This window comes from Lingula anatina, chromosome 9 (genome assembly GCF_051362555.1).
Source record: "Lingula anatina isolate TDL-2025a chromosome 9, LinAna3.0, whole genome shotgun sequence".
Taxonomy (NCBI): Eukaryota; Metazoa; Brachiopoda; class Lingulata; order Lingulida; family Lingulidae; genus Lingula; species Lingula anatina.
In genome coordinates, this window is record NC_141775.1 from 14,622,398 (window position 1) to 14,645,945 (window position 23,548).

General features: G+C 37.1%; 1 protein-coding gene across 20 annotated transcripts in view; it reads left to right on the plus strand.

Annotated features, from left to right (window-relative positions):
- Nucleotides 1-23,548, plus strand: part of LOC106171731 (ATP-dependent chromatin remodeler CHD5) — a 53,766-nt gene that overhangs the window by 25,926 nt on the left and 4,292 nt on the right. For 11 of the 20 annotated variants that reach the window (XM_086994872.1, XM_086994889.1, XM_086994880.1 and 8 more), the window contains 22 exons: nucleotides 4,849-5,022; nucleotides 5,456-5,594; nucleotides 5,867-5,998; nucleotides 6,394-6,511; nucleotides 7,301-7,425; nucleotides 7,806-8,040; nucleotides 8,308-8,474; nucleotides 8,897-9,131; nucleotides 10,635-10,853; nucleotides 11,264-11,457; nucleotides 11,720-11,944; nucleotides 12,111-12,252; nucleotides 12,576-12,674; nucleotides 12,945-13,037; nucleotides 13,300-13,561; nucleotides 13,857-13,989; nucleotides 14,260-14,360; nucleotides 14,703-14,797; nucleotides 15,505-15,858; nucleotides 16,644-16,682; nucleotides 17,606-17,635; nucleotides 20,767-20,856. In XM_086994872.1, the coding sequence (XP_086850998.1) occupies nucleotides 4,849-5,022; nucleotides 5,456-5,594; nucleotides 5,867-5,998; nucleotides 6,394-6,511; nucleotides 7,301-7,425; nucleotides 7,806-8,040; nucleotides 8,308-8,474; nucleotides 8,897-9,131; nucleotides 10,635-10,853; nucleotides 11,264-11,457; nucleotides 11,720-11,944; nucleotides 12,111-12,252; nucleotides 12,576-12,674; nucleotides 12,945-13,037; nucleotides 13,300-13,561; nucleotides 13,857-13,989; nucleotides 14,260-14,360; nucleotides 14,703-14,797; nucleotides 15,505-15,858; nucleotides 16,644-16,682; nucleotides 17,606-17,635; nucleotides 20,767-20,856 (3,401 nt within the window). Of the gene's footprint in view, nucleotides 1-4,848; nucleotides 5,023-5,455; nucleotides 5,595-5,866; nucleotides 5,999-6,393; nucleotides 6,512-7,300; nucleotides 7,426-7,805; nucleotides 8,041-8,307; nucleotides 8,475-8,896; nucleotides 9,132-10,634; nucleotides 10,858-11,263; nucleotides 11,458-11,719; nucleotides 11,945-12,110; nucleotides 12,253-12,575; nucleotides 12,675-12,944; nucleotides 13,038-13,299; nucleotides 13,562-13,856; nucleotides 13,990-14,259; nucleotides 14,361-14,702; nucleotides 14,798-15,504; nucleotides 15,859-16,643; nucleotides 16,683-17,605; nucleotides 17,636-20,766; nucleotides 20,857-23,548 lie in introns of all 20 variants that reach the window. The other 9 variants (XM_086994879.1, XM_086994890.1, XM_086994881.1 and 6 more) reach the window with 6 other exon arrangements.

Here is a 23,548-nt window from a genome sequence, read left to right on the forward strand (position 1 = left end):
ACATGGTTTCGGTCCCGTCCGGATCGTTCCGCCGGCTCCGCCGGCTCCGCCGGCTCCGTTGGCTCCGCCGGCTCCGCCGGCTCCGCCGGATGGCTACCGTTACCGCTTCTCCTCCTAGACGGTAAGGGCCCCCGTACCCATCTCATGGATTTAGGTCACCTATAATCTCAACTCGTTCCACGTAAAATTTGGGCTTTGTCGGTATTGGGGTCTGGGTGTGGCACTCATTGCAATGCACCCTTGTCTAAAAATGGCAAAATTAAATGCTAATTATCTACCCTACGGAAGGGGTTATGGGAAAAATTTCTATAGACAGCTTTCCAAAAGTCATATGTGTAGATTTCAAATATACCCTTGGATTTGACCTTTGACCTTTACTTCAAGGTCAAATGGGCCAAAATTTTCAAAAAAATGAAATTTTTTACGAAAAAAATTTTTTTTGCCCTGTTATTCAGACACCACACAGACTTAACCAATAATATTATTGGAAAGTGTTACCCTTCAGGTCATCTTTCATCTCCATGAATTTGGGGTCAATCGGTACATTTTCACGGGAGTAGCGGCCATTAGATACCGAAACTTAAAACTGTCTCTAATTCGGGAACCGTTAATGCTAGAAACCCATTCTTTTTTGCATTTTGTAGAGCATGTAAAGCCCAACACTGGAGGTGGTCTCGGTTTTTTTGTATTCCATACGGTTTTCGAGTTACGCTGTATCAAAAAGCACATATTGGTGGTAAAAGCAAAATGTGCAGTACGGTAATGGATAATAAATTTTGAACTCTGGAAAAATAAAACATAAGGCTTGGCAAAGCAGACAACTTGTGTTCAAAAATGACATTATTTCATCAAATTTGAACTTCTGAAACTTCAGAGCACCTCCTATTTCAAGAATTTTGACCAAAATGACATTTTCTTTATTTTAATTAATTTTTTCTGTACGAAATTTAAGGCACATTATGGTAACTCCAAAATTATAACATTTAGTCCCTTATATCTCCAAAACTGGCAGAGATAGGTCCATAGTTACTATTGAAGTTGAATAGGAAGTCATATACTGGCAATCTTACTATGACCTTGAAATTGACCTTTGACCTACTTTTCACCATGAACTGAACTTTGCAAATTTTTCTTCCCTTTTATCTCCAAAACTGGCAGAGATAGGTCCATAGTTACAATTGAACTTGAATAGGAAGTCATATAATGGCAATCTATATGTGACATTAAAATTGACCTTTGACCTACTTTTCACCATGAACTGAATTTTGCAAATTTTGCTTTCCTTTTATCTCCAAAACTGGCTGAGATAGGTCCGTAGTTACTATTGAACTTGAATAGGAAGTCATATACTGGCAATCTAAATGTGACCTTAAAATTGACCTTTGACCTACTTTTCACCATAAACTGAACTTTGCAAAATTTGCTTCCCTTTTATCTCCAAAACTGGCAGATTTAGGTCCATAGTTACTATTGAAGTTGAATAGGAAGTCATATACTGGCAATCTAAATGTGACCTTAAAATTGACCTTTGACCTACTTTTCACCATGAACTGAACTTTGCAAATTTTTCTTCCCTTTTATCTCCAAAACTGGCAGAGATAGGTCCATAGTTACTATTGAAGTTGAATAGGAAGTCATATACTGGCAATCTAAATGTGACCTTAAAATTGACCTTTGACCTACTTTACACCATGAACTGAATTTTGCAAATTTTGCTTCCCTTTTATCTCCAAAACTGGCAGAGATAGGTCCATAGTTACTATTGAACTTGAATAGGAAGTCATATACTGGCAATCTAAATGTGACCTTGAAATTGACCTTTGACCTACTTTTCACCATGAACTGAACTTTGCAAACTTTTCTTCCCTTTTATCTCCAAAACTGGCAGAGATAGGTCCATAGTTACTATTGAACTTGAAAAGGAAGTCATATACTGGCAATCTAAATGTGACCTTAAAATTGACCTTTGACCTACTTTACACCGTGAACTGAATTTTGCAAATTTTGCTTTCCTTTTATCTCCAAAACTGGCTGAGATAGGTCCGTAGTTACTATTGAACTTTAATAGGAAGTCATATACTGGCAATCTAAATGTGACCTCAAAATTGACCTTTGAACTACTTTTCACCATAAACTGAACTTTGCAAATTTTGCTTCCCTTTTATCTCCAAAACTGGCAGAGATAGGTCCATAGTTATTATTGAACTTGAATAGGAAGTCATATACTGGCAATCTAAATGTGACCTTGAAATTGACCTTTGACCTACTTTTCACCATGAACTGAATTTTGCAAATTTTGCTTCCCTTTTATCTCCAAAACTGGCTGAGATAGGTCCATAGTTACTATTGAACTTGAATAGGAAGTCATATACTGGCAATCTATATGTGACCTTGAAATTGACCTTTGACCTACATTTCACCATGAACTGAACTTTGCAAATTTTGCTTCCCTTTTATCTCCAAAACTGGCAGAGATAGGTCCATAGTTACTATTGAACTTGAATAGAAAGTCATATACTGGCAATCTAAATGTGACCTTGAAATTGACCTTTGACCTACTTTTCACCATGAACTGAATTTTGCAAATTTTGCTTCCCTTTTATCTCCAAAACTGGCTGAGATAGGTCCATAGTTACTATTGAAGTTGAATAGGAAGTCCTATACTGGCAATCTAAGTGTGACCTTGAAATTGACCTTTGACCTACTTTTTATCATGAACTGAACTCTGCTAATTTCTTTTTCTTTTAACTTCAAACTTGACAAAGATAGGTCCATAGTTACTCTTGAACTTGAATAGGAAGTCATATACTGGCAATTTACTGTGACCTTGAAATTGACCCTTGACCTACCTTATGAAGAACTTAAATTTGATTGTACCATATATATTTTTTGCAATAGTTTAAAAATTCTTGTTGATTGCATTTTTACAGCTTGTCAAGCACAAAACTGGTGGCTGTGTCCCTTATTTTGTGTATGTGGGGGTCTATACGAATGCGCTTGCTCCAGCTGGTGGTACAATATTCGGAGGCGGTATCGCCTCTCTGATCCTCTAGTTGTTCTTGAGATGATAAAAGACACATTGAGAGTGGCGTCTAAAATTGTTTATCTAAATAATCATCACCGTATAAATTTCTTCGCATCGTCCGCTGCATTGACTTGTTAACACAGTGTAGCTAACGTCGTCATGTGTGTGTTTCCGATGTACCCTCGTAAGAGATCGTTTCAAGCAGCGTCGTCATTTGTTGTCGTAATATCAATAGTACCTCTTCATGACTACAGTCCAATCGGCAATCCTCGTGTGACTCCGCTGCACTAAAGTTAGTTGAGCGATTGAGCGGTTCTCTCATTTCGCGTGATAGTCAACCAATGATAGACGGCGTGACAGTGATATTCAGCCTGATGAAGCGTGGTTAAAATGGCGGCTTCCTCGCCGAAAGCGAAAGTTAAAAAACAAAGATCGATTTTAAGCTTTATGCCAAAGTCTTCGGCAAGCGGTGAAAAATCAGGTCAGACTCCTGTTAATCCCCCCTCAGATGAATCCGTCTCTCCGCCTGACAAGTCTGAGAAAAGGAAGAAACAAATTTCTGAAGTTGCGACTCCAGATGAAAATGACAGTTCTTTGACGATAAAGGTATGTTCATTCCGTGGCATTTTTATTTTACGTTTTGGAAGGACACTTGATACTTCGTTTGAAAATGTGAAAGAAAGTAAAAAAAAAAGGTAATAGGCCCGTTTTTGATACGATTATTCCTCTATATGTGAGTATGATAATATGAAAAAGAAGTTAAAAAAGTAAGGAGGCCCGTTTTTGATTTGTTTATTCCTATCACTCTATAGTGTATATATATGTGTGTGTGTGTGTGAGAATAAAAATTTGAAAAAAAGGAAATGTTTAACTTTAATGAAGAAGTAAGGAGGCCTGTTTCTGATATGTTTATTCCTCTGTATATGTGTGTGAGGATACTAATTAGTAATTTGAAAAAAAAAAGTTAGGGCCTCCTAATCAAGGATATTTTCATAGAATGCACTCAACCAAATGTGTGACCTATATTTTTTACTTTAGCCTTTATTTTAAAAAGTAGTCAATATTGTGAAACTGATAAATCAAAGATAAAAATGTCCTTCCCAAACACTATTATGCAATTTTTCCTGATAAAAGTGTTAATTAAGTCATGATTAATCATCAAAACCTAAAAATTCTTTTGGATTGTGGTGTCTGGTTCCAGAAATTACAAGTTTGTAAGTAGGAAAAATTTTAACTTTTCTTTAATTTTAGGTCTGCAGACCAAATACCATCAAAGGGCCTGAAAGAAAGAAACCGAAAGTAGTGCCACAGAAATTTCAACACGATTGGTTAAGAGATTATTCTTGGCTCCGCTATGATAATGAGGCAGATGCTTTATAAAAAAATCATTTGCAACTGTATATACATACAGCCTATGTAAAGTTACTTTCAAAGTTGAATCAGTTCAGTTTGTGAACTTTAATAAAATACCAGTACAGACTAGCAGTGTATGTTTTTACGTAAAATATCATTTTTCCTGATCTCCCACTATTTCTCAAAATCTCCCCAACTTTTATGCTCAGAGGGGAGAATTCTCCCCCCTTTTTTGAGACCTTGGCAGAACCCTGCTGAAAGAAGAGTTGTGCAAGAAGAATCCCTAGCAGTTTTGTGTCAGTCTAGCTACAAGAATATGACAGAAGCAGTTTTTTAAGCTTAGCACTGGCAATTTGTGATTATTCTAGAGAGCAGTCACATCAGAGCAGGTTCTCAGAGGTTGAAAGCCTTGGGAGCAAATTACACACTGTACTCCCAGGTATAAATGTCTATCACCTTCCATATTTCAGGAATCTGCAGGTGTTCCTGGATGAGTTTGCAGACATAGGGAAGGAGGAGCAGGTGAAGAAGTTACATGACATGCTGGGCCCACACTTACTGCGGCGACTGAAGGCAGATGTCCTGAAGGGAATACCATCCAAGAGTGAGTTCATTGTCAGAGTGGAGCTCAGCCCCATGCAGAAGTAAGTAGACCACAACTCTGTGATCTTAACCAAATACCTGAAGTTCCTGTTTGTTGCTTTCATAGCAGTTTGAAAACTTGTATAGCTACTGTTCATCGAACTAACTTGGAATCCATGCAAAAAAATCAACATAATTTCACACTTGTTTTGGTTTTGGCATGTGTTATGGACTAAGTTTTGGCAAGTTTAAGAGCCCCTTGCATCAACAAAGGTAAACTAAGGTGTGCAAGTCATGAAAACCCAGTATATGAGGTGCCAGATCCTATGATAGATCATTAAACATTGATTACCAATTGTTATTTTTAGCATTAGTGGAACACTAATGTTAAGGTTAAAAATTAGATAATATGTTGGTTTTAGATATAGTTGTAAACAGTAACAGTACAGTAATTTATAAGTAAAGTTATTAGAGGTTGTTTTTCCTCTCTTTCAGGAAATATTACAAGTACATATTGACAAGGAATTTTGAAGCTCTGAATGCCCGTGGAGGTAATAACGTGTCCCTCCTGAACATCATGATGGACCTGAAGAAGTGCTGTAATCATCCTTACCTGTTCCCCACTGCGGCTGATGTAAGGAGCACCACACTCACTTCTCACTGATTTCTAACAGAATTGATAAATACCATTTTATACTGCTATACTTAGTTCATAATAAGTAATTTTTCCACGTATATATAGTAAAGTTTATGTGAGATGATTGTGTAAACAGGGAAAAATACACCAACTCTATGACTGTATAGAGATCAGTACATTTAAGTTTGAATTTAACCAGAAAATCACATATTTCTTCCTCGCAATGTGGTTTAAATGATAAAAGTCAAGTTGCTAGCCTATTGTTTCAGGAAGCACCCAAGCTGCCCAATGGAATGTTTGAGGGCAGTGCTCTGATCAAAGCTTGTGGGAAACTGGAGCTGTTGTCCAAGATGTTGAACATTCTGAAGGAAGAGGGCCACAGAGTGCTGATCTTCTCTCAGGTGACTGCTTAGGCTTCACTGTATTATCTCTACTAGAGACACACTACACATAGTTTATATTGTTCTCTAACGCCTCAGTTTATTCAGAAAGAGGAGGAGGCCATTTGCAATACATTATAAGCTCTCCTTTAGAGTACATCAAATGGGAAATAGATTAATTATATACAAAGAATGTATATAGAAGCAGAAAAAAAAAATAAGATAGAAAACAAAAGAATAATATATCTATTTGATGCAATTGAATAAAGCAAAGTCCTGTAAATGCCTTTTTTCTCCAAGCTTAGGTTTTTTTTTAACTGAGAGACTTGAACCCATTTAATGAAAAATAGATTACAATTATTTCTTTCACTTAGGTAAAGTACATTATATTTTAAAGAAATAGTGTCTGTTTGTAGATGACCAAAATGCTGGACATCCTGGAAGACTTCCTGGAGTGTGAGGGTTATAAGTATGAGAGGATTGATGGCGGTGTGACGGGAACACTGAGACAGGATGCCATTGACAGGTTTAACAGTGAGTACATCTCGGCAACTTTAGGTTACTGGGGATTTTCATTATGGCAATAGCTTTAGGGGACAAGGTTATTTATAGTTACAGCCTGAATTATGCACTATGGCTCTGCAAGGTGTCCCCTGTGGAGACAAGGCATCTCAATGGACAGGCATATAATATACTGTTAACAACTTCCATCAACTATGCTAAGTTTGAGAAACTTTCACAGGTCAGGAGCAAACTAGCAGATAACAATCTGACTCCTACTGTAATCAATAGACCACTGCTCAGTGGTGTTATCTTTACCTGTCAGCTGGGGAGGTGGGTGTGACAGTTATATCTTGTCACCTGTTTTACCCTGAGATTTTCTAGCTACTAGTAAGTTTATGAGAATGTTACAACACTCGATGGACACAAGTTTTTCATAGGCACATGTTCACGTGTACATGCTTTCAAATCTCTTTTTCTACTAAAATTTAGTCTGTGACAAGTTGGCAATTGTTTTATAACAAGGAAAGTTTGTTTCTCAGCACTAGGTGTTGGTAGTGGTGTCACCTGACACCTTATTATCTATAGTTGCTGGGTTTGATATAGATTGTTCAGAAACAAGGGATGGGAATAGAATAAGATGTCCTCTTTCTTCTACATTATATGTTCTCCTCCCTGACATAGTTTTTGATTAAGAAATCTCTTCATTTTCGGTGACTGGGTCTCTCTTTCACTTTTCTTATTAACTGTGTAATTCAGTGATCTACTGAAGAGTAATAATGCTACAGACAAAGTATAAGATAATGTTCTGTTTCAATTCAGTGAATGGTTCTCCCTCCATGGTATTTCTGCTGTCTACCAGGGCAGGTGGTCTGGGAATTAACCTGGCTACAGCAGACACTGTTATCATCTATGACAGTGACTGGAACCCTCACAATGATATACAGGTAGGATATGACATGTACTCTGATGTTGTCAGTAAATATTGAAGTATTATATGAATTTGGCTCTGTTTTCTGTTAAAAATGTCTTCCCCTTTTAGAAGTAGAATTGATAAATATTTCTGTATTTCAGAAATGTGCTGGTCCCCTGGATCTGCAATTGATAAACCTTTGTGTTCTGAAAATGAGATGTAGTTTTATTAAATGTTTATATACAAATGCTCTCTTGTTTCAAAGTTATCCTTTATAAATGCTATGTACCATGTATCATTTCAATTATATTTGATTGTGTCCATTTAAAGAAAAGGCTTGATAAGTGGACACCCATAGTAATTTACAGAGTGACATGTCAGCACCCTTCTTCTGACTTTGCTGTCCATTTGCAGGCATTCAGCAGAGCACATCGTATAGGCCAGGCCAATAAGGTGATGATCTATCGCTTTGTGACACGAGCTTCAGTGGAAGAGAGAATTACACAGGTGGCCAAGAAGAAGATGATGTTAACCCACCTGGTGGTCCGGCCAGGCCTGGGAGGGAAAGGAGGCTCCATGTCCAAACAGGAGGTGGATGACATCCTCAAGTTTGGCACAGAGGAACTGTTCAAGGATGAATTTAAAACTGGTGAATTTTTCTTTTATTTATAATTGGAGGATGAATGATTAAATTGTAAAATTAGGGATTGGCCAAGGCATGTTATTTTTTAGATTGTCAGGTATTTAAGGCAGGTACTCAAGGCCTAAATTACTTTTTACAGAATCAAATTCAGGCAGGCATTCTAAACAGTCATATTTCATTTTAATCTTTTATATCACAAATAGAGAACATCAGTAAAATAAAAGTCATAGACATAACATGTCCTAATGTTGGTGTCTGTGTGTGTGTGTTCAGAGGATAGCAGTCAGGCCAATGAAAGCAGGATAGTGTACGATGACGCAGCAGTCAAGGAGCTGCTGGACAGGACACAGCAGGGGCAGGAGGAGAAGGAGATGGCTATGAATGAATACTTCACTTCCTTCAAGGTGGCCAGCTATGCCTTCAAGGAGGAGGAGGAAGAGGTGGGTGGTCTGTCTGGACACTGAGCAGTGTCTGTGACATTGCCAGGCTGTGACAGTGAAATCACTGGTATCTGGTAGTAGAAGTTTCAATATGAGTGTCATGCAATTATGTGATTTCTTGTTGTAAGTTGAGGTATGTTTGTTACAGAAATATTTTTCATCTTTAGTAGGCAAAAAATGGAACCCTTTGAAATGAGGATTTTTCTGATAGTGTTCCTTTCAATATGATAATTGCTAGAAACATTTTGTGATAGAAATATTCATGTTGCAATGATGTGAGCTGAACATTGTGATAGAAATCTCTGTTGACTATGTGGAACTTAATATTCACACCTCTCTGTGAAAATGATGTCTGTATATTTGCTACAAAGTCAGGTTGTAGTTGTGTATGCTATGTAATAAACTGTTTATATTTTTTACAGGAGGAAGAAGAAAAAGAAATCTTGAAGCAGGAAGTGGAGCATGCAGATCCCGCATACTGGGAGAAGCTGCTGCGCCATCACTATGAGCAGCAGCAGGAGGACCTGGCGCGCACACTGGGGAAGGGCAAACGCGTGCGCAAGCAGGTGAATTACAACGACGCCATGGGTGGTACCAATGAGGACAACTGGGATGAAAACATGTCCGACTTTGACTCCGATTTCGACCAGACAGGTAGTAAGTGTTCTCTTATTTTCTGGCCTCCAAATTGTGAAGACTGTGTGGTGGACTAACTCATCAAGAGATTGGTAACGTAAACAGTTATTGCTCACAAATTTTGAAAACTGCTTTTAATTTCTAAACATCTTAATTCTTTAAAGATTTTGTAATCAGTCTCAAATTTGGGTTTTTAGCAAACATGTTTTGAAATGTACAACAAATTTTGAAAAACAACTAATCTAAAATAAGTGAGAAATGACTGTTATTTGAACTCATCCTGTGATGGTTTCTATTCCTTGTTGTACTTCAATAATGTCACTTGAACATAAGTCCTGTGCAACTTTCTGTTTAGTTAGTAACAAAAGATAACAGGAAAAGTTGGTTCACTAGAACACATTGATTGAAGTCACCAGTGTTGTGTTGTAATGAAAGCACCAGGATGTGCACTGTGCTATGATTTATAGTTGTCGTGCTGAACTGTGAATTTTGTGTTATAACTTATAGTTGTCTACTTTATAGTTGCTTACTCTTGTTTCACAAAAAAAGAGGCCTTAGGCTTTCTGAACTGATATCACAGACAAACCAAAGTCTGTGTAAATTTAGTTATTTAAGGCCAGTATCTAGATTTTAGCCTACTACAATTAAACCAATGATTGATAGCAGTCTAATCTGACCAGCTGAAGGAAGTTTTAAAAAGACTAAAGAAATCAGTGTCATATGGTCCATACATGGTCAACAGGTTGCCTGTTCATGATTAACTATGAAACAAAACATAACTTTTTTCTTTCAGATTTTTTGTTGTTAAATTTGATACATTACAATTCTGTATCAAAGCAGTAATCAAAATATGAGTATGTCTTAGAATGCTTTCATGGAACACCTAGCAGTCAGTGAATGCATACAAATAAAAAGATGTCATGTTTTGTTTTCTGATAATTTTGTGACACTGAGCAAGATTGTAACAGAGTGTGAAGGTATTTCTATGCAATTTGAGAATTTAAAAAATTCTCTCAGTTACATCATGTTAGTTGTCTTGGTTGGTAGTTAGCCCTGCCTATGAGCAGGCTAAACTCCAGGCTATTATGTAACTTTTTAGACAAAACTTGGGAAAGCATCCTTTTTGGAAGACAACTAAGGTAATTCCCAGTAGTCAAAATCTGACATGACATTTTTTGTGAAACAGGATTCAGAGTGGATGCACATGTTATTTTTGTGTGCTTAACCAAGCTTAGCTATAACAGAATCTGAGAAATCAACTTATAACTGATCAGATTTAGCTGTAGTGATTAAGTGAAATTTTGCGGCACATCGGAAAAGGGTTGATGAGTGATGAAGACTCAGTCTCAATGCAGATGTTGGTTATTAACTTCTGTATGATGGTTAGTTAAAATTAAATTTTACAATTTTAAATGAAAATAGTTTTTTGAATTTGCTACTGTCATTCAAAGGAAAAAAAAGCAACATAAAAGCAACTTAAAAAAGGAATCAAAGTTAATATTTTCCATCTTAACTTTTCTCCAGATGGTGATGATGAGGATGATGATTTTGAAGAAAAATCTGAACTAGGCAGAGGAGGGCGTAGACGTGGTGGCGTTCCAGAGAAGGATCGCCCTCTGCCGCCATTGCTGGCCCGTGTTAACGGTCAGATCGAGGTGCTTGGTTTCAACGCCAGGCAGAGGAAGGCTTTCTTGAATGCAGTGATGCGGTGGGGTATGCCTCCTCAAGATGCCTTTAATTCACACTGGTAAGTATTTATTGCTGCTTCACTTAAGTAGAAATCTCCATAATAGATAAAAATGTAATATTAAGAACATTTTTTGTTTGTGTGTGTGTGTATGAAAATAATTTTATTTTTAGATTACATGTCAGTCAATCTTCTTGCTTGTATATCAGATCTAAGCATCAGTAAAGAAGGTAAGTATAATAAGAAAGTTGTTTTGTCATTTGGACTGACACACCCATGCACTGTCAGTACAGATATGTTCAGCAGACTGTAACAATGAAGCAGAGATTGTTATTACTACTTGATAAGTTTGACATGTCTTTTGGAAACACTGCTAAAACAAAGTTTGGAAGTTGAGTGCCCCAGCTGAGAAGGTCATTCTGCCTATACTGGTGGCTTGTATGTGATATCTGTTCTTTTCCTTCTTACTGTAGGCTTGTGCGAGACCTAAGAGGAAAGTCAGAGAAAGTGTTCAAGGCGTACGTCTCGCTGTTCATGCGCCACCTGTGTGAACCTGGTGCTGACAACGCGGACACATTTGCAGATGGCGTTCCTCGAGAGGGTTTGTCCAGGCAACACGTGCTGACGCGCATTGGTATCATGTCACTTGTGAGGAAGAAGGTAGGAATTTCAGGACCCTTTTGAAAGTTTTGCGTAAAAACTTATGTTTTCAGATATGTTTCTTATATTGTTTTATATGTGAGTCCTGGTGTGTGTATGCGTGCGTGCGTGTGTGTGTGTGTGTGTGTGCGTGTGTGTGTGGATAATGACAAGAAAAAGCAGGTGTCTTATAGATTTTAAGGAAGAGCAATAGGATGTGAAATATAATATTGATTCATTCCCCCCAGTCTGCATGGTTATATGGTACTTTGACCTCTTTTAGGTTCAAGAGTTTGAAGCAATAAATGGCACAGAGAGCATGCCTTACAAAACTGCCTCAGAGTGTATAGAAAAGTTCAGCAAAAGTAGGTCATCGTCAGCTGTACCTTCACCAGCGCCATCTACCAAGGAAGAAAAGACAGAGGAGAAGGGAGAGACGAAGGAGGACCAGAAGGAAATAAAGGAAGAGAAAACAGAAGAGGACAAAGAAGGCAGTGGAGACAAGAAGGTGGGTGGTTACAGCACTGTGGTGTGACTAATTTGTTTGATGTAGGAAGTCTCTTTACAGTTACCAACCTTTTATGTCTACCAACCTTTTACCCAAGTAACTGAGACATAATAATTACTGGTAACTGTTAAATGGCTTATTGGTTCTTACTTTGCAATATCTTTAGGACAAGGATGAAGGGAAAGAAATGACAGAGGAAGCCATGGAAACGGATCAGAAAGGAAATGAGCCATCAGAAAAGGAAGACAGTAAAGACGCGGCCCAGGAGGTAAAGATGGAGACTGATGAAGTTAAAGAAGAAAAGAAAGGTAAGTGTGGGATGAATGACACACACTGATACCAATTCACAGCATTACAGTACTTTCTTAAACATTGGGTAGAATTGTGTGTCTCAGTGTATATCCAATGCATGGTTTGCATGTGCATTTTACACCAAGTGAACCAAGTCCCAAATATTAAACAGTTCAGCTTTTTTTTAAAATCAACACAAAGGCATTGGTTTACCACCAGATAAATATGATTTACTTTAGGAAAGCAGATTTTGACAATTTACGTAATTTTTCTCTTTGATTGCAGAAAGTAAGCGTCATCTTTTCTGTCATTAAAAATGGTTATTCTTTGTAAAAATTAGAAACAGATGAAAAACCCACCCAAGCAACAGAAGAATCTAAAGACAGTGAAGAGAGCAAAGCTGGTGTGAAGGAGGAAAGTAAGGAAGAGGATGTCAAAGGTATTTTGAGTCAACCTCATATAGGATTAGAGATTGATAAGACTAGATGACAGGTGTGAGTGTTGTATGTATACTGCCTTTGAAAATGAACTGATTTTGCTTGTAGTGGTCAGCATTGTTAGAGCACATGAAACTGGTTTACACTGTGTTATTGCCCAATAAAGTGTATGGCTTTTAACAATTGTTAATTGAATTTGAATGTTTATACTAATATTTTGTGTAATCTAAAGAATTTAGACTTTTCCTCATGAGGGTTTTTCTTTCTTCCAGATGAGAAAGAAGAACAAAAGACTGATTCTCTTGAAGAAAAGAAAGAATTAAAGAAAGAGGAGGCCGAGGGAGAGAAAGATGAGAAGAAAGATGGTAGGTTTTCTAATTAACATGAAAAAGAGTAAGACTACAACAGAAAAAGAAAAGGCTGCAGCACCAGACTTATTGTGTATAGTAAGTAATATTATATGTAGTACATGTGAAAGATGATCATGTTTCACAATGTGAAATGCCAAGCAATGTATAATTAGACATTTTAAAGATATAGCCTGTAAAAGAATGAAACAAAGTAAAATGAATGCATGATCTTTCTACTAACATTAAACAAAAATAAGTTTTGTTTGTATGATTTTAGATGCTAAAGTCAAAGAAGAGAAGGATTCTGATGGAACAACAAAGAAGTCGTCAAAGGAAGAAGAGGCTAAAAAGTCTGATGAAAAAGAAGAAGAATTCAAGAAAGAGGAAGCCAAACAGAAGTTCATGTTCAACATAGCAGATGGTGGTTTTACAGAACTCCACACACTGTGGCAGAATGAGCAGCGAGCACTCACAGTAGGACGAGAACACGAAGTCTGGCACAGACGCCATGATTACTGGCTCTTGGCTGGTATTGTGACGTATCCTTATCTCAGTGGTAGTGGGGTCTGTGGGCTTGCTTTGGTTTTTTATGTAGCCAACTTCAGTTTTATTTGGTTGTTGATCCAGAAACCAAATGTATTTAGTTACATATTTATATGTCCACAGTATCAAAAGTCAGTTGTCAGTGACATTGTCTTTGATGTGTGTTTTTCTCCCACATCTATGATATAGTTGAATATTTTCGTTGTACTTCAGTAAGTTTTGGGATAATGTTATGATATAATTGTAAGTATCACCCATATTTTACTTGTATGACCTTGACCCTGGCCTCAGTCACGGCTATGGGCGTTGGCAGGACATCCAGAATGACGTCCGCTTTGCCATCATCAATGAGCCATTCAAGGGTGAGGTTGGTAAGGGGAACTTCCTGGAGATCAAGAACAAGTTCCTAGCGAGGAGATTTAAGGTACTGCAGTTCATTGAATTGTGTCTGCTTAGGTCTAGGTGATAACTTCAGAAGCACTAACAAATACTTTTCATGGAACATTGTGTTTTGCTTTGAAAAATATTTGAAGATTGGTATGGTTAGCTTGCTTTTAATTTCATATATACAAACCTTTTCATAGATGTCAGATGCTCAGATTTGAAGGTAAAGGTAGCATGAATTACTGGAATACCAGTATTTACATTCATATATTAGAGAGATAGAGTCACAGCAAGTAACATGTTATTTCAGCTTCTGGAGCAAGCCTTAGTGATAGAGGAACAGTTGAGAAGAGCAGCTTACCTCAACCTGACACAGGACCCCAACCACCCAGCCATGGCACTGAATGCCAGGTAACACACAGGGACTAAGGTGGTATAGCACATGATGGGGGGGGGGGGGGGGGGGGAGTAACAGATTACTTGTTGTTTCATAAAATGATTATTTTTGTGGAGATGGTGATTTTTGATAGATTAAATCAATATAAAAACCTGAAATAAATCTAATGTAGCCATTATGTTTATGTCAAAATGCTGATTTATTTGACCTCCAGAATTAAAGTGTTGGTTAGAAACTGTTAAACTCTTTGCTTGGAATCATGTCACAGGATTGATGTGGTTACTGAGGGTGGTGTTCACATAGTGTCCCCAGGGTGGCTCTGTTCTCACCAGACAGATGTGTTCTCTGTGTTGTAGGTTTGCTGAGTTAGAGTGTCTTGCTGAGAGCCACCAGCACCTGTCCAAGGAGTCCCTGGCAGGGAACAAACCAGCCAATGCTGTGCTGCATAAAGGTGAGTTATTACATAACACCAGATAAAAGAGGAAGATGGGTTAGATAAATTAGTTTAAGTATAACTCAAATTGAACTTATGTAAAATAAGGCAGTACACATGTACAATGTAAAGTTTGCAAGGGGCCCTGTAGGTAAACTGATATAAGATTTAAGTTTACCTGTTTACACTGAAATTTTATTATGACAAAATCTCCTTCATAAGGAACAAACCAAACAAGACAGGGATAATATCTTTGGCCAGATTACTTACACTTGCCTCTGAGAAAAGAAACTGTGCTGCATCTTCCACTAAGCAGTGTCTATGATTATAAAAAATAACTGGAAATATCAAAGTTCATTTCATATAGTAGAAAACAGGCTCATGCATATTTAATTTTTATACCTTCGTCATGTATACTTAAAGTATGATGCCAGTGTATGATCAGTGCTGTGAGTAGTTGACCTGGCTTTAGGGTTGCACATAGTTTATGATTATAAAATACTGGATGTGTATGTGTAATGATGATGCATTTCTATATCTATATATGCAATTTTATTGCTATTTATTTGTGTAAATGTTAATTTTTTTCTTTTTGTATTATTACTATTTATCTCTGCACATTTTCACCAGTTCAGTTTGATGTAACTATTTCTTATCTCTGTCCACTGTCAATATTCATGTAACAAGTATAAAGCATATAAGATATTTTTATCTTTCATTTCTAGTCCTCAACCAACTGGAGGAACTCCTTAGTGACATGAAGCAAGATGTCAGTCGTCTGCCTTCAACTCTTTCACGCATTCCTCCAGTGACACAGCGCCTTCAGATGTCTGAACGCAACATTCTGAACCGTCTTGTGAACCCCGGTCAGGGGTCTGCCCAGCCGTCAGCATCAGGGACGCCATCACATACCCCCTCCAGCACCCCCACGCCCTCGGCACAGCCATCACCAGCACCACCTAGTGGACAACAGATGGCAGGCTTGCCACAGAATCCATTCAGTGCTCTCCCCCCAGGGTTTCCCCCAATGGGAGTGAGACCCCCCTTTGGGATGCCCCCTGTAGGATTTCCACCTCAAGGTCAGTGACCCCAGGGAATACTGAGTCAGAATCGTTCTTTTATAAAGATTTTAACTGAGTGCACATTTCCATATTTTTTTTATTTATTTGTTTTTTATAAATCTGTCCTTATTTTTGCTTGTTTTACATTCTGTTATTTATCTAGTAAACTCATACTTTGTGTAAATGAGGTTTTAATAGAAAAGTCAGTATTGGTTATGCTAGAGAACAGTATTTTTAAGTGGTTTCAGATATCCTAAGCAAGTAGATTGGTTATATTTATCTTAAAGCTAATATTTAAGACAAAATCTTACTTCGGCCTGGCCAAGACTTAGAAAATTAAGAATCTATGTCAAGACATTGGTTTCTGTCACAAGAGATAAGAGTCCCATGTCTAAACATGTCAATAGAGATAAGTCCAGACTCCATTGTGAAGACATGTGAAAGGGCTTGCAGGGTGCAGTGGAGACTGCTACTGGTCAGGTGTGGCAGGTACAGCTAGCCCTGGTCTGGACACAGCAGACCATACTTGATGAGTGGTCAAATCACTGACCTGCCGTCTCTCTGCACCCTGTCCTCATGGCAGGGGTTCTCCTGCACCCTGTCCTCATGGCAGGGGTTCCCCTGCACCCTGTCCTCATGGCAGGGGTTCTCCTGCACCCTGTCCTCATGGCAGGGGTTCCCCTGCACCCTGTCCTCATGGCAGGGGTTCTCCTGCACCCTGGCCTCATGGCAGGGGTTCTCCTGCACATTTTGTGTTAGGCTGTAAGGAAGTGATCACTGATGCTGTACTATTTCTTGCCTAGGCCTTGGGTTTCCTCCTGGGTTTGGACCAGTCCCTACAGGTCAGATAGAACAGCATGCAGCATGCTTGTATTCACTGTAGCTTGTGTGCCATATTATATCATGTCCTAGTATCTGGCTGTTCTGGAGTAATAGCATCATATTATACTGCAGTTTTATTGAGTATTTTCACTTTAATAACAAATATTGTTGTTTCATCAATCATTATCATGGTAAGATGTAGTATTATCACATTGGGTTTTGTCATGTAATCAAGTACTACCATGGCGATGATAGGTACGTTACAAGGAGACAACGTCAAATTACCTTATATTATTGTGATACTACTGTTACCACTTATTTATTATGGTAAAATGTTACATTGTTAATATTAGCTGATTTAACCAGCATATTGTTAAAACTGGTGGAATTGGTATTAGAATTATTTTGGAATTATCAAACCTGATGCTATTAATTAAGGTGTTTTATTGTGATAATATAAACCTGTAAATGTTTTGCAATATTGACAACCACCGAAATCATGTGATCATGTCAAACTTCAGCATGTTGACTATTTCAGCTAGTCTTGGCAAGCACTGATAAGTCATATTTTGTAAAGTTTAAGCAAAATTGTTATTGAATATTTTTGACATATCCTGAAAAGTGATATCCATCTACAAAATTCATAATAGCTGAAAACAAAGAGGAATAGAAAGATAAATGTAATTATATTTTGATGTGAAACTGGTTTATTAGACAAAGCTGGCCTGTGTTGCCCTCTCATTAACTGGCTCCCTGTGTGTACTGCCTGCGGTAGGACTGTACCTTTCCTTTAGGTCCAAACGTAATCTGCACTGGGCAGAACGCCTGATTGACTAACAGCAAAACAAACCGGCATGGTCCAAGACATTAATGCGCAATTTTTGTAACTAACTTCCACTTTGCCTTTGCATTCCTATATTTTACCATATTTCTCTAATTTCAGCTTTCTTTTCCTTTTCAGATTTTTTACCATGTATGTAGAATTTGGACACTTATTTGCATGGTTACAGTCGTGGTCTCTTGATATCATTGCATTTGTTTCTCTGTCTTGCATGGTTGCATGTTGTCATTTGTCTGAGAAAGGAAATGAACTTTAGCTGAGGCCCATGTATTCATTTACATTGATTTCAGTTTTTGTGCTTATGAATAATCATCATTGAACATATTTGTATCAAGATTTCATGTAAATGTTTTTTATGTTCACCAATTAGTAATATTTTTATTGACCTGTGCATGGTTCTTTTTAAAACTTAAATTTATGGTGTTTTTGAGGTTTTATCTTCTCTCCCATCTTCTCTTTCTTTCTCCCTCTCTCTCTTCAATGAATGGTGAACCAATAAGTTAAAGCAGTATACAAAATATAAGAAAACACCAGAGTGTTAGACAGCATATATTAAAGAAATGTCACAGTGCAGTCTTTAGGTTAAATAATCAGTACACAGTTAGGTTCTTTTTTCTTCTCTTGCAAACCACATTGTTAAGCACTGGTTTTTAAAAAGTGGGGTCAAAAAAGTGACACAAATGCAAATAAATGTTAAGATTTCTGTAGATCTGTATGTAAGACTAAGGAGATTTTCTTTTCTCCTTTCATTTTAAATTCTCTCCATTCACTACCTTTACTCATGTCTGTATGTTATTTAACCAGTATCATAACTTGCTTATTCATTTTGGTACTTAGTATTAAAATATAGTACAACTGTTTATGGTTTCTTCTATGTAGTTTTTAGATGTAAGGGCTTTTCATAAATTAAATAATACAATAAATTGCTAGCACCTCTAATTTAGGCAAGGTATGTGCCATTTACAAAGCAAAATGCTCCTTATTATCACTGCACAATTACACAAAGAACTGTTACTGATGCTGTGCAATACTCTTCCACTTGCACATCTTTTATACTGATTTAGGAATTGTCTACCATTCCAGTCAGCTGGTAACCTTGGCCAAATGCTTTGCCCTTTCCTAAAATTTCTGAATACATTAATAGTTTTTAAATAAATATGCTTACATACATGTATATTTTACCACTGCATGTTATAAGCATGCCTTTTGCCAAAAACGTGTACTATATTGAAACATGCCCCCATTGTCTAACACATATACTAAGGATAACAGTTGAATACCATGTAGAGACAGTACAGTAACTGGCTTAGCACATATCTACATGACCAAAAAGAAAGGAGAGTCTTATCTGCACTGTAGAGATAGATGGTGGCTGCTAGGTATTGTGCCATCAATTAGAACACATGCTGGTATAGACAAGGTAGTGATTCTTCATGGGATTTCTTGAATTCTGGGAGATATTCCTGCACACACACACACACACACACACACACACACACACACACACACACACACCTCTGGCATCAACATGGTGCCTAGAGGTGATAGTAGTTTACTTTGGCCACAGAAAATATGAAAGAAAAGAGTTAACAACAAAAATTTATTGAAAAGGCTGATATCAAATAAAATGGCAAGACCACAGTTCTGGACAAGATGTCTGAGCACACTTATGCTTGTGTACTGCACCTTGATGTATGTTATAGGCACATTTCCAGCCTTGTTATGACTGTTTAACTTAGTACCTAGTATCTCAGCAGACCATGTGGTTATGATGGCTCCATTTGTGGAATATACCTTTATCCCATGTGGCACATGTTGGGCTTACCTTTAACCCATGCTGCACATGTGGGGCTTACCTTGATCCCATGTGGTACCTGTGGGGCTTACCTTGATCCCATGTTGCACATGTTGGGTTTACCTCGATCCCATGTTGCACCTGTGGGGCTTACCTTGATCCCATGTTGCACATGTTGGATTTACCTTGATCCCATGTGGCACATGTTGGGTTTACCTTGATCCCATCTTGCACTTGTGGGGCTTACCTTGATCCCATGTTTCACATGTGGGCTTAACTTTATCCCATGTTGCACCTGTGGGGCTTACCTTTATCCCACGTGGCACCTGTAGGGCTTACCTTTATTTTATGAGCCACCTGTGGGGCTTACCTTTATCCCAAAGTCTGCTGAGGTAGTGGTAGGCACTTCGTTTAGTCTAAACAGCTGACACACTTTCTTCTGTGGAATGACAGGTTATAAACAGCTCAGCTTGAGGAGTAATTCATGTGCATGACAGCAGTGTATGTTTGCTGACTGGAGAACAGTCAATTTGATGTACTGTGGACCAGTGTCCTCTGCCAAGTCTGTGTGTTGCCAGGAAACAAGTCTGTGTTGCTATGATACAATTCACTGTCCATGGCTGCTGTAGTGAGATCAGCACTTGCTATATATATGTCAAGGATGATCTATATTGTGGTGTTCTAGTCTGCTTTATACAATCTTTAACAACTGATACTGTTTTTTTTTCTCATTTTGCTTCCTTTCTTTTTTCCTGATATAACTGTTGGTTGTAGTTTGTCAAAAGAATGTACATGATAATTGATTAATTGTTGTTTTTTTATTCATAAATAATTGTTTTTATTGTCTTATAAGAATACTATATAATACTTAACAATGTGGTTTGCTAATTTAATGGACAGTCATTACACGTTTTGCTTTATTATGGTTGTGAGGGAGTTAATTGGGACTAGGATTTATTTCTGATGCACAATTCTTTGAAATTATAAATATATGAAGGTTTTCGTTTAAGAGTAAGCATGCAGCCAAAAAATAATTTTTTTCTTATCATTAAGTAAGATAAATATGGTAAAGAATGGATTAGCCATGATGTTTTTCTTGTTAAGAAGTCATGTTCAATGGATGTAAAATAGTTACAGAATATATGTGTTTGTTGAAAACGGTAAAAGTGAGCAAAAACAATTTTCACTTACTGACATATAGGAGTACATATCTCTGGTATAAGTTTGCATTAAAGGCAGTTACACCATGTTTCAACTTTCTATTTTCTGTATGCCAATTCTGATTTTTTGGCTGAATTGCAATACAGAGATTAACTTTAGTGTAGCAACTAAGTATATAAGACAATAATTTTCTCTAAGATAGACATATTCTAGGTAAACTAAATATTTATCACTTATTTTGTATAATGCTATCTGTGTTGGCATTATGTTAGTGTATTGAGTTAACAAGAGTATTGTGTGTTTATAGGTCAGCTGCCCCAGGCCAGCCCAGTGGCTGCAGTAGGAAAACAGACGACCACACTACCCCCGGCACACAAGACGACCACCCCAGCCACAGGTACGGCATGAACACACTGACACTCACAAAAGAATGTGAAACACACACATGCATGCAGGCCCGCCCGCACACACACAATAGCATCTAAAGGTCTGGTAGGTGGTGGTGGGATCAGCTAAACTGCTGCATTAATAATGCACACACTGTGGATTGACCAGATGCTCATCAATCTAACACATTCATGTGCACAGACACTACCGCCCAGATCAACACCACATTGGAGCCATATACAGGAGGACTGACTACTGTATATATACACACCTTAGTGTGGGGGGGGGGGGGGGGGAGTTGGTTTAAACAGCTTTTGTTCCTCAATATGTTATGTTTATATATGTCTCTTTTGTGTGAAATATAAGATTTGTTATGGTTATATGTGTCTACTGTATGTATGATATGTTATAGTTATATGTGTCTACTGTGTGTATGGTTTGTTATGGTTATATGTGTCTACTGTATGTATGATATGTTATGGTTATATGTCTCTACTGTGTGTATGATATGTTATAGTTATATGTGTCTACTGTATGTATGATATGTTATAGTTATATGTGTCTACTGTGTGTATGGTTTGTTATGGTTATATGTGTCTACTGTATGTATGATATGTTATAGTTATATGTGTCTACTGTATGTATGATATGTTATGGTTATATGTGTCTACTGTGTGTATGATATGTTATGGTTATATGTCTCTACTGTGTGTATGATATGTTATAGTTATATGTTTCTCTACTGTGTGTATGATATGTTATAGTTATATGTGTCTACTGTGTGTATTATGTTATGGTTATATGTGTCTCTACTGTGTGTATGATATGTAATGGTTATATGTGTCTACTGTGTGTATGATATGTTATAGTTATGTGTCTCTACTGTGCAGATGATATGTTATGGTTATATGTGTCTCTACTGTGCAGATGATATGTTATGGTTATATGTGTCTACTGTGTGTATGATATGTTATAGTTATATGTGTTTACTGTGTGTATGATATGTTATAGTAATATGTGTCTCTACTGTGTGTATGATATGTTATAGTTATGTGTGTCTCTACTGTGTGTATGATATGTTATAGTTATATGTGTCTCTACTGTGTGTATGATATGTTATAGTTATATGTGTCTACTGTGTGTATGGTTTGTTATGGTTATATGTGTCTACTGTATGTATGATATGTTATGGTTATATGTCTCTACTGTGTGTATGATATGTTATAGTTATATGTTTCTCTACTGTGTGTATGATATGTTATGGTTATATGTGTCTCTACTGTGTGTATGATATGTTATGGTTATATGTGTCTCTACTGTGTGTATGATATGTAATAGTTATATGTGTCTACTGTGTGTATTGTACTGAGCGTACTAAATGGTAGAAAGCTTTCACTCACTATCGTTCACTTACGCTCACTTACACAAGTAACCTTTCACTCTCACGATCGATCCCAGATTCGTATGTCTAAAACTTCACGTAAGTGTGTGCGCCAGAAACCAAGTCAACCACAAGGATAAATCAACGTAACGCTGCTTTATTAAACAACTGACCTCGATTTGTAACAAGAACGATCTTTTATACCAGTTTTCTTTATCATGATGATCTTAGGTGGATTTTCTGCTGCAGGACGAGTGTCCAATCAGCGCCCTAAGTTAATGAAGTCTATTTACGTAATTAGGTCATCGGGAGCGTCTCTTGATCCACGTGCGCTCCCGACAGTATGATATGTAATAGTTATATGTGTCTACTGTGTGTATGATATGTTATAGTTATGTGTGTACTGTGTGTATGACTTGTTATGGTTATATGTGTCTACTGTGTGTATGATATGTTATAGTTATATGTTTCTCTACTGTGTGTATGATATGTTATGGTTATATGTGTCTACTGTGTGTATGATATGTTATAGTGATATGTGTCTCTACTGTGCAGATGATATGTTATGGTTATATGTGTCTACTGTGGGTATGATATGTAATAGTTATATGTGTCTACTGTGTGTATGATATGTTATAGTTATATGTCTCTACTGTGTGTATGATATGTTATAGTTATATGTGTTTACTGTGTGTATGATATGTTATGGTTATATGTGTCTGTACTGTGTGTATGATATGTTATAGTTATATGTGTCTACTGTGTGTATGATATGTTATGGTTATATGTGTCTACTGTGTGTATGATATGTTATAGTTATATGTTTCTCTACTGTGTGTATGATATGTTATGGTTATATGTGTCTCTACTGTGTGTATGATATGTTATGGTTATGTGTTTACTGTGTGTATGATATGTTATAGTGATATGTGTCTCTACTGTGCAGATGATATGTTATGGTTATATGTGTCTACTGTGTGTATGAGATGTTATAGTTATATGTGTTTACTGTGTGTATGATATGTTATAGTTATATGTGTCTACTGTGTGTATGATATGTTATGGTTATATGTGTTTACTGTGTGTATGATATGTTATAGTTATATGTGTCTCTACTGTGTGTATGATATGTTATGGTTATATGTGTTTACTGTGTGTATGATATGTTATAGTTATATGTGTCTACTGTGTGTATGATATGTTATAGTTATATGTGTCTACTGTGTGTATGGTTTGTTATGGTTATATGTGTCTACTGTGTGTATGATATGTTATGGTTATATGTGTCTACTGTGTGTATGATATGTAATGGTTATATGTC